The 13,535-nt window shown below is 37.7% G+C and overlaps 1 protein-coding gene across 1 annotated transcript in view; it reads right to left on the reverse strand.

The window, feature by feature from the left end:
• The window catches only part of rtn4ip1 (reticulon 4 interacting protein 1), a 25,835-nt gene continuing 12,300 nt past the window's right edge, over positions 1-13,535 (reverse strand). Inside the window, exons 8-9 of the mRNA XM_036593187.1 lie at positions 6,573-6,665; positions 1-751 (exon numbers count right to left, since the gene is read on the reverse strand). Coding sequence (XP_036449080.1) covers positions 629-751; positions 6,573-6,665 — 216 coding nt within the window. The 3' untranslated portion in view covers positions 1-628. The remainder of the gene's footprint in view (positions 752-6,572; positions 6,666-13,535) is intronic.

Genomic DNA, 13,535 nt, shown 5'->3' on the forward strand with positions numbered 1-13,535 from the left:
TTATTAATATTATTTACACTCCCAATACAGACTTACTGTGACATGACAGTTACCTCGAAATCCTATTACCATTCAAGAGAGTGAAAAAGGTGAATATATGAACAAAATGTTTGCTGAAATGTACTTGATACCTAACAGCATCACAGTTACATGGGGCTGAAGTCACATGGTAAAATTTTCTGGACTTTTAAACCACATTAGAATTGCGGTCAAAAGGTTTTAATAAGAAAAAGTAAGTATGCAAACTTTTTTTTTCCCGAAAGGAGTGTGTACTCAGTGCTTTTAGTCTAACAGGAAATAAAATAATACAGGGCCCTGTTGCTCCCACAGTGTGTGCTGCAACTGGCATGATGTTCAATAACTTTAATCAATACTGTGGCCATGAGGAGTGAGCTAAGCCCCAAAACAGTGCAGGTACTGTCAGTGATAACAGATAGCAGGAAGCTACAGCCCTTGGCTTCTAACTCTGATAGATGTTTCTTGTGGATAATTATCACTGATGGTGTAATTTAGATGCAGGTGAGGCTCGATCTGTGTCTTTAAAACCCGCTCGTAGTTCTCTGTTTCCAAGGTGACATAACTGAAGCCATCAGTGAGTTCACCATTTCTCCCGTTTCTGTTGCCATGGTCACTCTTCCTGCTCCCTAGTAACGGTAACTACGGTTTTTCCTCGGGCGTGGCCCTTCTCCACTCTCTCGAAGGCCTGAGGCACCTGAGCGAAGGAAAACTGCTCCTCCACGACAGCACGGATCTAAAGGAGAGAGAGAACATTAGAATAAGAACAGAAGAGCAATGAGACAAAAAAAGAAGAGAGTGAAAAGAATCCAGGGGCAGCACAGCAAGACAGTGAGAGGAGGGAAGGAAAAAAGGGACTAATGTATGTATATTTTTATACAGGGTGTCCCAAAAAAATTGACATCATTTGAGATGTGAATATCTGAGTAACTACATGTCCTGGCAAACGAAATTAAATAGGCTTCATGTTAAACAATACAAGATTTATTTATCAAAATTCGAACAAGAAATTTAGAAGGATGTAGATTTTATAACCGATTTCACAGCTTCACTAATGTAATATCTTCCGATACTGGTGGTCGTCCAGATCCCTTTGCGCTGCACAGACAGCCTTCCTCTTTGGATTTTTTGGGCCATGTCCAAATCTGCTTTCCAGTTGGTGCATTTTTATTGAATTTTCTCGAAAATGCACACTGCACACTCTTGTTTGACTGTGTTCGAGCATATTCTAACACACAAAATGCCTTTTCATTTCCAGTGAACGCCATTCCTCAACCTGAAAAAAGTTAGTTTTTACACATTATGTTAAAATTTGAGATCATTTGAGGGAGAATTGGCTACGTTATTAGACTACGAAATTATGTCAGTTTTTTTGGGACACGCTGTATATACACTGTATGAATTCAATCATCTCACTGTAACCTAAATATACATCTTTACAAACACCATGAATAGATAATGCTGTTGCATTTCAGGTGACAGATTGGCATAAAGTCAAATTTAGACAATTTCCCCGTTTACCCCAAATGTAGCTGATCACCCAAGACATGTTTGGTGTCAGAAGTTTGCTTCTTTACTTTTGCAGTGGAGGCTAATGAAGCTAGCAAGTAATGGGAGCTTAGGTACATCGATTAGCTTTATATGAGCTGGAATGCGTAAATCAGCACATATTTGCCTCAAACCATGTGGAGTGGTTAAATACTCTAAATAGACTTGTGTATGTGGTTTCTGACACTGTGAGATGGCCAAATGTATAGCAAACAGCAAAAAACAGCAGTAGCAGCAGGCTAACAGTATGTTAAAAATTCTGTTATGGGTGTCCCGTTACAGACTATGTTTTGGGTAAAGTCAAAATTGTGCAAATTAAATTTTTCGCCAAACTGTTGCTCTAAATGTTTAGCTGAATCTTTGCTTGTCTAGCACAGAAAAACAGGCATATAAAAGGCAGAAAGACGTAGGGGGCCAGAGGTCGATGACTCCACTGCACTCTAAAACAACAACTGCACCAGCACATAATGATGAGGCTGAAGCTTTATCAGCCCGAGCCATCACTGTGGTTCTCTTCATGGAGAACTCAGCCATGATGTCATGGCGGAACTGAAGCTGCAACGGCCTGACGCAGGCAACATTCCACTGGCGTCCACGAAAACGGGGCGACTCAGACATGCCCGAACAAAAGGGCCCGATTAGCGGGACTAGTGCTGGGATTATGGTGGCATTCCAACTGAGCGAGTGGAATGGCCCACCAACCGCCCTCTGACTGCCTCTCGTTTTTTCTTTCTCTCTCTTTTACATCCACTGTCTCCCTCACTCTGTCTTTCCATTGCCATTTTCAGCCCTACAAAATATAGTGTAAAGCTTTAAGTCAATTATGTTTCAGGATCAAAACCAAGCCAGTGTTCAATTTCAAAACAGAAGCTAAATGTGAAGCTTATTTAGCCCTCATGTGATATTCAGATTTACTAACGTCTACTATCTTTGGGGTCAGTTTGACTCCAGCAATTGAAACCTGTGGGAAATATAAAAGTTTTGGTGGGAATTCTGTTTTCCCCTCCGCCATGTGATGTGAACTATCAGTGGTTCTCACACTACTATAGGTGGGGTTATGTTAGGTTAGGTTCCTAAAGCAGAGGGAAGTTTTCTTGAAGATTATAAAATTGCATGTTGTACTGACATCAATATCATCCAAAACAACCAAAACAAATGTGTAAAATGTTGATATTTATTATGTTTTATACAGCTAAAACAGCCAAACAAGGTCAGACAAAACATATCATCATGCTCATTTTAGGTTTACCCAGTTTTCACCATTAAATTAGGAAAAGTCATTAAATATGAAGCAAAAAAATATATTTAGAGACGTTAAACAATAAATGGGATCAAAGATGGCCGTAAAGATAATAGGAGGGTTAGTTTTGCACTGGAGCTACGAGGCTAATGTAGCTAACAAGGAATAAAGGCTTGCAGCCACAAGTTTAGCACTGTATAAACTGCATTCCTAAATCATCACACGTGCCTAAAACCATGTTTAGTATTCTCAAATAGACTTGCTAATGTGGTTTCTGACAGACACCTTTATTAACCCTATTTGTTTTAGCATTCTTAGATTCTCACAGAGAACTGGAACTTTTCTTTACACATTTATTCACTTATGTTCACACAAAGATGATTTCAGTCAACAGTCTAGAAAAACTGGTGACAAACCTACTGAAAATATAAATTTAACACTGTGTGAAAAATGGAAAAGCAGAGATGCATTATGTCAGGGATAACAGCGAACTCTTTCTGCTCCAGTACACCTGATCTACTCATGAATGGGTTGATAAATAGTTAATGAGCTGAATGAAGCGCTATGGCTTTCCAAGAACAGATGTTCATTAGAGGGGCAGTGTGTCCTGTTAGAGGCCTGCGGTCACTTGCATAAACACAATACGTTAGTTTTGCTGTTAAGCCTTCCCTTTACCTTAAGTAAGCCACATAAAACCTCTCCAGTTTTAGACCTTAAGTCAAAATGTCAGCACTTAGATTTCTTTTAAATTTAATGTACAACGTTAAAAGGGAACTCCACCAATTTTTTTACAACCTCATTTCCAAAAAAGTTGGGATGCTGTGCAGAATGTAAATAAAAACAAAATGCCATGATGTGCAAAACATTTAAACTCTATTAATTGAAAATAGTACAAAGACAACATATCAAATGTTGAAACTGAGAAATTGTATTTTTTGAAAAATATATGTCCATTTTGAATTTGATGCCAACAACACGTTCCAAAAAAGTTGGGATGGAGGCAACAAAAGGCTAAAAAAGTTGTGTAATCCTAAAAAAAAAAAACACCTGGTGGTTCATTGACAACAGGTCAGTAACATGATTGGGTACAAAAAGAGCATCTCAGAGAGGCGGAGTCTTTCAGAAGTAAAGATGAGGAGGGGTTCACCACTCTGAAAGACTGCACCATCAAATAGTGCAACAACTCAAGAATAACATTTCTCAACATAAAATAGCAAAGAACTTTTGCTTTTCATCATCTATGGTGCATAACATCATTACATACAGAAATCTCTGTATGTAAGGGACAAGGCCAAAAACAGTATTTGCTGGCCGTGATCTTTGGGCCCTCAGGCATCACTGCATTAAAAACAGACATGGTTCTGTAGTGGAAATCACTGCATGGGCTCAGAAACACTTCTGAAAACCACTGTCTGTGAAAACAGTTCGTTGCTGCATCCACAAATGCAAATTAAAACTCTAAAACACAAAGAAGAAACCAAATATAAACAGGATCCACAAATGCTGCCACCTTCTCTGGGCCTGAGCTCATTTGAAATGGACTGAGGTGAAGTGGAAAAGCGTTCTGTGGTCCAATGAATCAACATTTGAAATTCTTCTTGGAAATCATGGTCCTCCGGGCTAAAGACCACTCACCTTGTTATCAGTGCACAGTTCAAAAGCCAGCATTAATGATGATATAGGGGTGCATTAGTGCACATGACATGAGTGACGTGTACATCTGTGAAGGCACCATTAATGGTGAATGATAGATACATTTTTTGGCAACATATGCTGCCATCCAGATGATGTTTTCAGGGAAGGCCTCGATTATTTCAGCAATACAATGACAAACCACATTCTGCATGTATTACAACAGCACTGCTCTGTATTAAAAAAGTCCGGGTGCTAAACTGACCTGCCTGCAGTCCAGACCTGTCACCACTGAAAACATTTGGCGCATTATGTAATGAAAAACGCAACAAAGGAGATCCTGAACTGTTCAGCAGCTGAAATCCTGTATCAAAGAACGAGAAAGCATTTCAATTTCAAAACTACAGCAGTGTCTCCTCAGTTCCCAAACGCTTACAGAGTGTTGTTAAAATAATAGGTGATGAAACGCAGTGGTAAACATGACCCCGTCCCAACTTTTTTGGAACGTGTTGGCATCAAATTCAAAATGGGCATATTTTTTTTTAAAAAAAAAACAATGAAATTTCTCAGTTCCAACATTTGATATGTTGTCTTTGTAGTATTTTCCTTCAAAACTATGGTGTACATGATTTTCATATCACTGCATCCTATTTTTATTTACATTTTGCACAGTGTCCCAAGTTTTTTGGAAATTAGGTTCTAACATTTCTACATAATTAAAACGTTAATGCAAACAGTCATTCAGAGTAGTTTTAATATGACATGTTCTGTTCTAGAGAAACTTACAGGGTCAGAAAGTGATGGTGATAGGAACCAGACGTCGGAAGAGTTTATGCCTCAAATTTCCTTGAGGGAGATTTTAATTACATGAAATGGTTATAAATATGCTGCCTGAGAAATTATTTCACGTAGTTTTGAGAAGGTTTTGACTTGCATTCATGACACTTTCATGATGGAGAGGTACATGCAGGGGCAAAACTGTCCCCAACAAATACATTTTTTCAAATTTACTATTTGACCATACATTTCTGAAAAGTTGGAAGAATTCCCCTTTACATTCTTCACCAGTACGGTAGGCAAATCTCTTTAAAGTTAATAAATGACACAAATTGCATGCTACACATTTTGTTGAGTTTTTAAGAATTAAGGTGTGTGAGACCATGGTTAATTTCTCTGGAGGGGGCGCTATTTGTTGTTTACTGTGTTTGCGCTCAACCTTACACAAATTTAGATAAAATTGACCCAACTCTGATGGAGTGAAGTCAAACTACTGGTGTTGGAGGGACAGGCAGGCAAATTAACCTGTTCCGTGGTGTCTGGATCTGTAGCATACTGCAGCTAGCTAGCCTTGTGTGAGCTTAGCGAGTAGGCTACAGACCCAAACAGTGTCACACATAGGTTCTAGGTACAGGTTCTACTCCAACTAACTGACACAATTATAGACGATACAAAATCATGCCTGAGAAAGCAAGTCAAGTGACTGGTGTTGGAGTGACAGTGAGCCAAAATCAAATCTGTTCTGTGGTGTTTTAGCTAAGCTACTGATACCTTAATTAGCAGGCCAAAAGTGCCACACACCACAGAACAGGCTCGGTCCCGGCTAACTGACACCCAAATTACACATGTTTAGAGGATAACATTTCATAACAACTCACAGCAAATTCGTGTGACTGGTGTTGAAGTGAGAAAGCCGAAAACAAATGTTTTTCTGTGGTGTTTAGCTGTTAGCTGTTGCTAAGCCACTGTCCTGAGTAGTGTTTGAAGGTATTTCCTGGACCTGATTTAGCAGCACATTAGATGGAAAAAGTAACCACAACCGGAAAATACGTCTGTGGGAACCATTTGGCTATTCAGTGGAAAAGGGCTTTTGAGGTCGACAGTATCTGTGAGATACTTTTAGATGGGAACGTATGTTGGATGTGTTTCCATCACTGAAACACAACATATATAAAATATTATTTGCATACGACTGTGCCTCTTAAATAAGACAGTTCTATGTGGCTGATTTGCTTCCTCTTTTAGTTGCTTCACAGAGCTCAATGAGAAAATGGCCTTTTCTATAATGAGACATGAAGAAGGTGCAGATACTACAGCAGAGGGAAAATTAGTAAGTTAATCAATCTTTCTCGTGTTTTACCTTTCCTGCATCCACCATTTCGCTGATGTCATCCAGGGCTGGGCCACTCGGAGCAAAGAACCCCCATCGATAATGGACGCCTTTAGTTATGTGCTGTATAATGAAAAGACAAAGAGCAAAACAGGAAAGATGAAACATTCCAAACTTTCATGGCCGTTTTTTTTTTACCATCTTCATCATTTATGGGTCACTCTACAGAAACGTCCTTTTTTGTGTTCCTATCGTGTACAGATATATCACACTTGGACAGCATGTTAGGGTTACAATTTATTCATATTTTAAAATAAAAGTTATTTCAACAATTACATCTTCTTGAGCCTCAATTTAGCAATATTGTTTTTGAAATCAATTATTTAGAATTCCAAGCACCACAGAAGAGCACGTCCTCACAGTCATATGTAAAGGGTGGGGCCATATTTTGAGGTAAAAAACACATTTTTCTGCAATTTTATCAGCAATAATCTATACATGACTATGAAATGTATGAATTAAATGACAAAGAAAACAAATGCCAAATAAATATTATAAAATATATAATTAAAGTTGTTGTCACCAGGAGTCGTGTCACTGGTGTTACTGTGTGACATAAAAATCACACTGATGACATCACTTGACTTCCTTTTACCTATTTTCTGAGGATCTATGAAGAAAAGCAAATGGTGAGTCCACTGTGTCTTTTCAGTTATCAGAGATTTTCTCATTTAGCTCATGATTTCATATGAAGCTTTTAGTTCAAGTCACTGGTGTGACCGACTTTATTCTCAGGTAATCGTGAAAAAATAGAATACAAATGGATTAAATTACATATTTTAGTGGATTTTCCCTGATTGACGACATGTGGTTTGATGCTCTGTAGCAGCCATTTTGTAAAATGCATTTTTTATTAAAAATGTCTCTGGTGTTTCCTTTCTTATGTGGAACACCAATGAGGATTTGTAACACCAGTGACTCCTCCGGATAGATAGAAAAGTGGACGTGCCTGTAGAATGACCCTTATACATTGTGTCCATACACCCCTCAGCATATCATGTGGGTTGTTGGTGCGTAAGGTGAATCCAGCTCAGTCCATCCACTTCCCATTTTATCCTTCTGGTTTCTTTCATTTTCATTACATCCATTCATTCACTCATGTGGGACCCACAGAAAAGGGCTAGAGTGAATAGATGGGGTGTGTATGGTGTATGTATGACAGACAAAGAGACAAGTGGTTATGTGGTATTAGTGGGTTACTGGCTTAGCTTATCAGGTTACTTATGTTTATGACTACACAATCATCTCTCTATGTGACATGTAAGACTTGCAGAACATTAAACTCAGTTCTTCATGAGTCTGAAACACTCTCATATGGAAACTAGTGGAATTATGACACACTATGTATGTCTTTATGAGTGTTTCAGCTAGAGCTGAAAGTTGTCAGTATAAAATGCTTCCTTTTGCTTTTAAAAGGTAAAATCTTAGGGTGCATGCATATCTCTGGAGCAGGCAGAAAGCAGCGCGGGGGATAGGAGAGACTGGGTTTCCTGCCTAAAACCACAACATCCGTCATTTTAACACAATGCAACACTTTTACAGCGACAATACAGTTAACAAATAAATTTCTGAAGAAATAAATAAAAATATTATTAAAAAATAAAATTCTCTTTATTTTAACATGAGTCTGCTGTTTGGTTCAACAATTGTCGTCATTTTACCTAATGTAATGTGTACGTTTGCCTCAGCAAACGTTTTTTCCTTCTCTTATAGTAAAAGGTCATACTTTGAGCAAATACATCGTCAAGCAGCTTCAGTTCACATTATGAGCCAAAGGTGTGTAAGGGCTTTCCCTCAGTTTTCATCTGAACTATGCATAAAACGGTAACTCTTACTTTGAAATTCTACACATCTGTTGAGAGTAGTTGTAAGGCTGGTTTCTACGGAGCCTCCTGAAATGGGAGCACTAATCCAAGATCAGATCTGTCTCATTTTCAAGGTGACAGTAAAAGAAACAACGGATGGCCTAACTGAACATAAACAAGGACTCAAACAAATTAATAGGGTAAAATTTCTAGTCAGCTGCTGTTTTTAGCAAAGATTTACCAGCAAAGTTGATCAGTCTGGGCACCACAGACTTTAAGATACATGCAAATAATGTGCAACCAAGTATCATTATTAAAGGAAATCCTGAGCATGCATGATAGCCTATATGTTATGCTGGGCTGAGAGTTTGTAAAGCGTGCTACAATCCCCTGAATTTCAAGAAAATGCTAAATTAAAGCTGACAGTTCAAACACTTAGTGTTGGCTTAGTGTATAGAAATACATCCCAAGCCTACAGTACTGTCTTTGCTGAAATCAAATGTATCCAAATACTTGTATTAACAGTATGAGTGCATAGATTAAATGCAAAAATGCTCCTATTTTCAAACGATGAAACAAATATACTTGGAAAAAACAATAAATGCTGGAAATCTATACTTTTGCCCCCCGCCGCCCACCCCCCACCCCCCTTTATTCTTTCTAAATTTCAAGTTTTTGCAGCCATTGTTTCTGGTCACTATTTGAAATGACACACAGAATTAATTTCACTATTTTATATGATTGTTTGAGGACCAAAACACCACATTTTTCAGAATCAGTTAACGCTTATGTTGCAAATGAGCTGTACAGTGGGTGTTATCTGACAATACTGTTTAAAGGCTATTATACGGATTATTCTACCAAATTCATTCAAACTGCAGCCCCACAGTAAAAAAACAATTTATTATTTAGACTTATTCAGATATTTCCATGGATTATGTTATGAACTATTTAAAATGAAGACATTAAAGGAAATATTAATAAGCTAACTATATAATATAAATAATTTATAGGATACTTTCTATTGGGAAATGGCTTTCCCAAACCATATCCCCCATATTTCCACATGTGAAAATAATCTTTACTTTTTTCTGGGATTTTTTTGTGCAATTTTTCTTTTAAGAACATTTTAATTTCTTTTAGAGTAAAGTTGAAAGACTTAGATTTTAGAGTAAAATTTTTTAATTTAAAAAAAAACAAAAACTTCAGTTTCAATCCTGTCCAATGTTTTATGTCATTACCAAAACACACAGAGTTTTACTTCATAGGCGGAGTCATTTTAGCCACGCCCCTGCAGATCCCATGAGAGGTTAGATCCCATTGTTCTGAAGTAAATGTGAAAATCAGTGTGTAACATTGAGAATTCTCTCTACTGAAACACATTTTCTGCATCTATGTAATATTTTTTGCATTTTAATGAAAAATATTATGATTTTATGTGAGTACAACCATTCAAAGCTGTGTTTACTGGTCATGTACTGGCTAGTATGTTTGGTTTCAGCTCAAAACAAGTTGCCACTACCGAAATAATCACTACCAAAACATTTGGTGAAGTTTTGGGAGTGTTATGACTGTTTTGCTAGCGACAAAATGGAATCTTCAATCATTAGTTCTGATAAAATAAACATTATTAAGCTACAGCGTCACTCAAAGCAAAGGATTTCAGTCTAAAGTCAAAGTCAGTTAAAAGTCTAAAACGTGTTTTCAACTCTGACTTTGAACCAATTTGGCAAAGATGACAATCATACTGAAACACCAAATTCCATTCTTTTCCAAGAACTGTAAATTCAGAATGCTAATGAATTGCTTGATGTTGAAACCTGTCAGCTGGTGGTGGAGTCTAATATTGATTACTATGTATTTCCCTAATCTGGGTCAACCGAGTAATAATATACACTATTGTTCAAAAGTGTGGAATCACTGTTTTCATTAATATGAAACCAATTGAAGATTGTTCAGGTTGATTTTATTAGGATGAATTTCAACTAAACAGTAGGTAACTGAAGGCCCAATCCCATTTCTTCTTTTTACCCCTACCCCTTGTTTTCGAGTGTCACCCTAACCCCTTGGAACAGGGATTTTTTGGTCAAAATCTTGCCCTATGAAATGGGACCCTCAAATAAAAAAAAAGCCATCGCTTCATTAACAGCTACTAGCGCTGCTCTGTAGGCGACCCGGCCCGTCTTCAGTGACAGCAGAGGAGGGAAAAGTTCAGCTCCTCACTGCTGGGCTTTAGTTACATTTAGGGAATCATGTGCTTTCAAAGATATGCTTTCACCACTAATTCTTTGGTGATATGAAGCTGAAGTCAGTTATTCACCAGGTTCTTGTTCGAATTTTCCTGTTTCACCTTAAATGGTGCAGCAGGTACATTCTGGCGCTTCAGGCGTCAGAACTGCTGGACTATTTAAGGTGGAACGGGAAAATTAGCTAACTAGCTACTGAGACATTATCATACTTTTAGCGATTTTTTTATGCTTGTTATGAAGAAAACGACCAAAATACATTGAAACGACATTAAACTAAGGCCCAGTCCCATTTCACCCCTCTCCCCTACCACTTAGCCCTTAGCCCTCTGTTTTGCGTGTTCACGTCTAGGGGTAGGTTGTCCCAATTTTTGTTTAGATAGAGGGGTAGGGTGAAGTGTTAGGGCTACATGGCCCTCCAAACGGAGGTTTTCCTATGAGGAAAAAAAAGAAAAACTGGCAAGATGGCTGCGCAAGAGACCAAAGAAACCTACAAATGTAAGTATTTTCTCCGTTAAAAAATTACGATAACCATTGTATTATCAAGTTAAAAAAAAATTAAGATGTGTCCAAAATAAACAGGGCTGTAGAAATCACACCAGTTATTAATAGGACAAGTGATTCCAAGCTTTAGGAGTGTAATGTATTTGCCTACTCAATAAGCCCGTAATAGATAACATATTAGGTGTATTCATATGAATAATTGTGAAAATACATTGTGAAATGCAGATTCAACACTGACTCAATACTGGAACGAAACTACGCAAGATCTCATGAATGCTATATTATATGAATGCTCTTCAAACGCTGATTTAAGAGAAGACTGAAATGTCTGAAGTGTAAAAGGACAATTTTCAAGTGCAGAAGTTTTGGAGAATGATAAACATTGCAGGTGTTAAATCTATTTGACTAAATGAGTTTGTCTATTCATTACAGCACATCACTCTTCCTCTATTCTGATTCATTTACTTTTGTATCTAACATCTGCAGGCTAGCTAACTTCATACTACAGCGTGGGTGCTTACTTTCTGTCTTAAGAGACACTGTACGCTTCTCATCAAATCACACAGAGTAAGCCATCATCAAGTGGGTGCAGATTTGAACTCCGAAATAAAAGGTGCCCGTCAGGGCAGCGTGCATGGAACCCCCCGGAGGTAAATTTAGCCACAGCCTGTTGCGTGTTCCCCACTCTCTCTTTCCACCCACAACATCTCCATTAGAGTGAATCACTCTTCGTTTGAATAATAACAAGCATCGCTCACTTTTTCACCAGAACTGAACATGTGAAAACATCTGAAGGCTCTGAGGTGGGGCAATCCCTACCACAGAAACATCTCCCCCACTTTCACGCAAATACCAGTTTCTGGAAAAGCTAGAAATAGGTACGGGCATCACAATACACCAATTGTTATTGCATGAGAGAGATTTTCACTGATGTGCGACGGACTGGGACTTGACATTTTCAGTACTAAAAACAGTCTTGTTTCACTATTAACTAAACAGTGCTTATTAATCAGAGCTCAGTGGTACAGATAAAAGTCACGTAGGGCTTGATAAAACACTGCTGGTAACAAATCCCATCGATTAACTGGCTTGGTGACATTTGCAATCCCCATATACATCAGGAAAGATACAGACGGCAGAGACTGCAGTGCAGAGTTGTGAATTAACCCAAGATCAGAAATATAGAATCATCTAAAATAATGGTTTTCTGCAAATTGTGTAAAACAGGGCTTATCCAGCACGACAGCATCTTAGCACCTAAGCATGGTGAATAAGCTAGCAAATAGAACAGTTTAGCAAATAGATCATGCAACCTTGACTGAAGAAATGAGCTGCATTTTAGTTTAACCTCTTATTGACCAGGATATATTTTGGTTTTTCCATCTGAATCTACATGACCAAATCATAAGGCAAATTATTCAGTAACTGCATGAAATAAAAGTAAATTTGTATTTTATTTATTTATTTTTTCTTTTGTAAAAGCTCCTCTCAAATTAACAGAACATGTGTTTTATGATCACACATACTGCTATATGCTTACAATTTACTGCTGAAAGCCAAAAATCTTAGATGCTCTTTGTATTTTTTTTATAAAAATAATTTGTACAGAGCAGATCACTGAAGAGACGTCATCTGTTTATAGTTTATAGCCCAGATTTGTGGAAAAATGGGTCGACTTTCAGTAGAAAAAAAAATTGTGAGTTCAGCTTCTTTTATCATAAGAGTTTAAAATTATATTATCCGTCTATTTGACTGACAGTTACAGCTCTCATATGACACCCACAGCTAACACTTTTCTGTTATTAGGGTTGCTTTCATACTGATACACACAGACTTCAAGAATTCCATTTTGTCGCTACCAAAACACACTCCCAAAACTTCACCAAATGTTTGGTAGTGATTATTTTGGTAGTGACAACTTGTTTTGAGCTGAAACCAAACATGCTAGCCAGTACATGACTAGCAAACACAGCTTTACTAGTCCACAGTAATACAGATATTTTCTGAAAACAGTTTTTTTTTTTCTCTGCATTTTGGTCCTCCACCTACGCAAGACAGTGTTTTAGATCACTGCCGCCGAAGCTTTTGGAAAATGCTCTCCTGGGTGGGGTTTTCTATGGTTTCATGTAGACGGATGTTTTCGAAAATGCTGACATCAGCGCATGGTTATTACTGTTTCTTGTGTCGTGAGAAAGCTTTAGGACATCGTGAGTCTGACATGGACATTTGAATATAGTTGTTATAACCTTAAAAGTACTTCTGTTTAGTTTTTTTGTTTGTTTTTTTTGGCAAATATGATTTAGAAGACAGGGTAGGTGTTTTACTGCTTAAAACTAATAACTGCACTTTTTCTTTCCTCACTGAATCGATTCATCAAA

Source organism: Colossoma macropomum, unplaced genomic scaffold (genome assembly GCF_904425465.1).
Source record: "Colossoma macropomum unplaced genomic scaffold, Colossoma_macropomum, whole genome shotgun sequence".
In the NCBI taxonomy this organism is placed as follows: domain Eukaryota; kingdom Metazoa; phylum Chordata; class Actinopteri; order Characiformes; family Serrasalmidae; genus Colossoma; species Colossoma macropomum.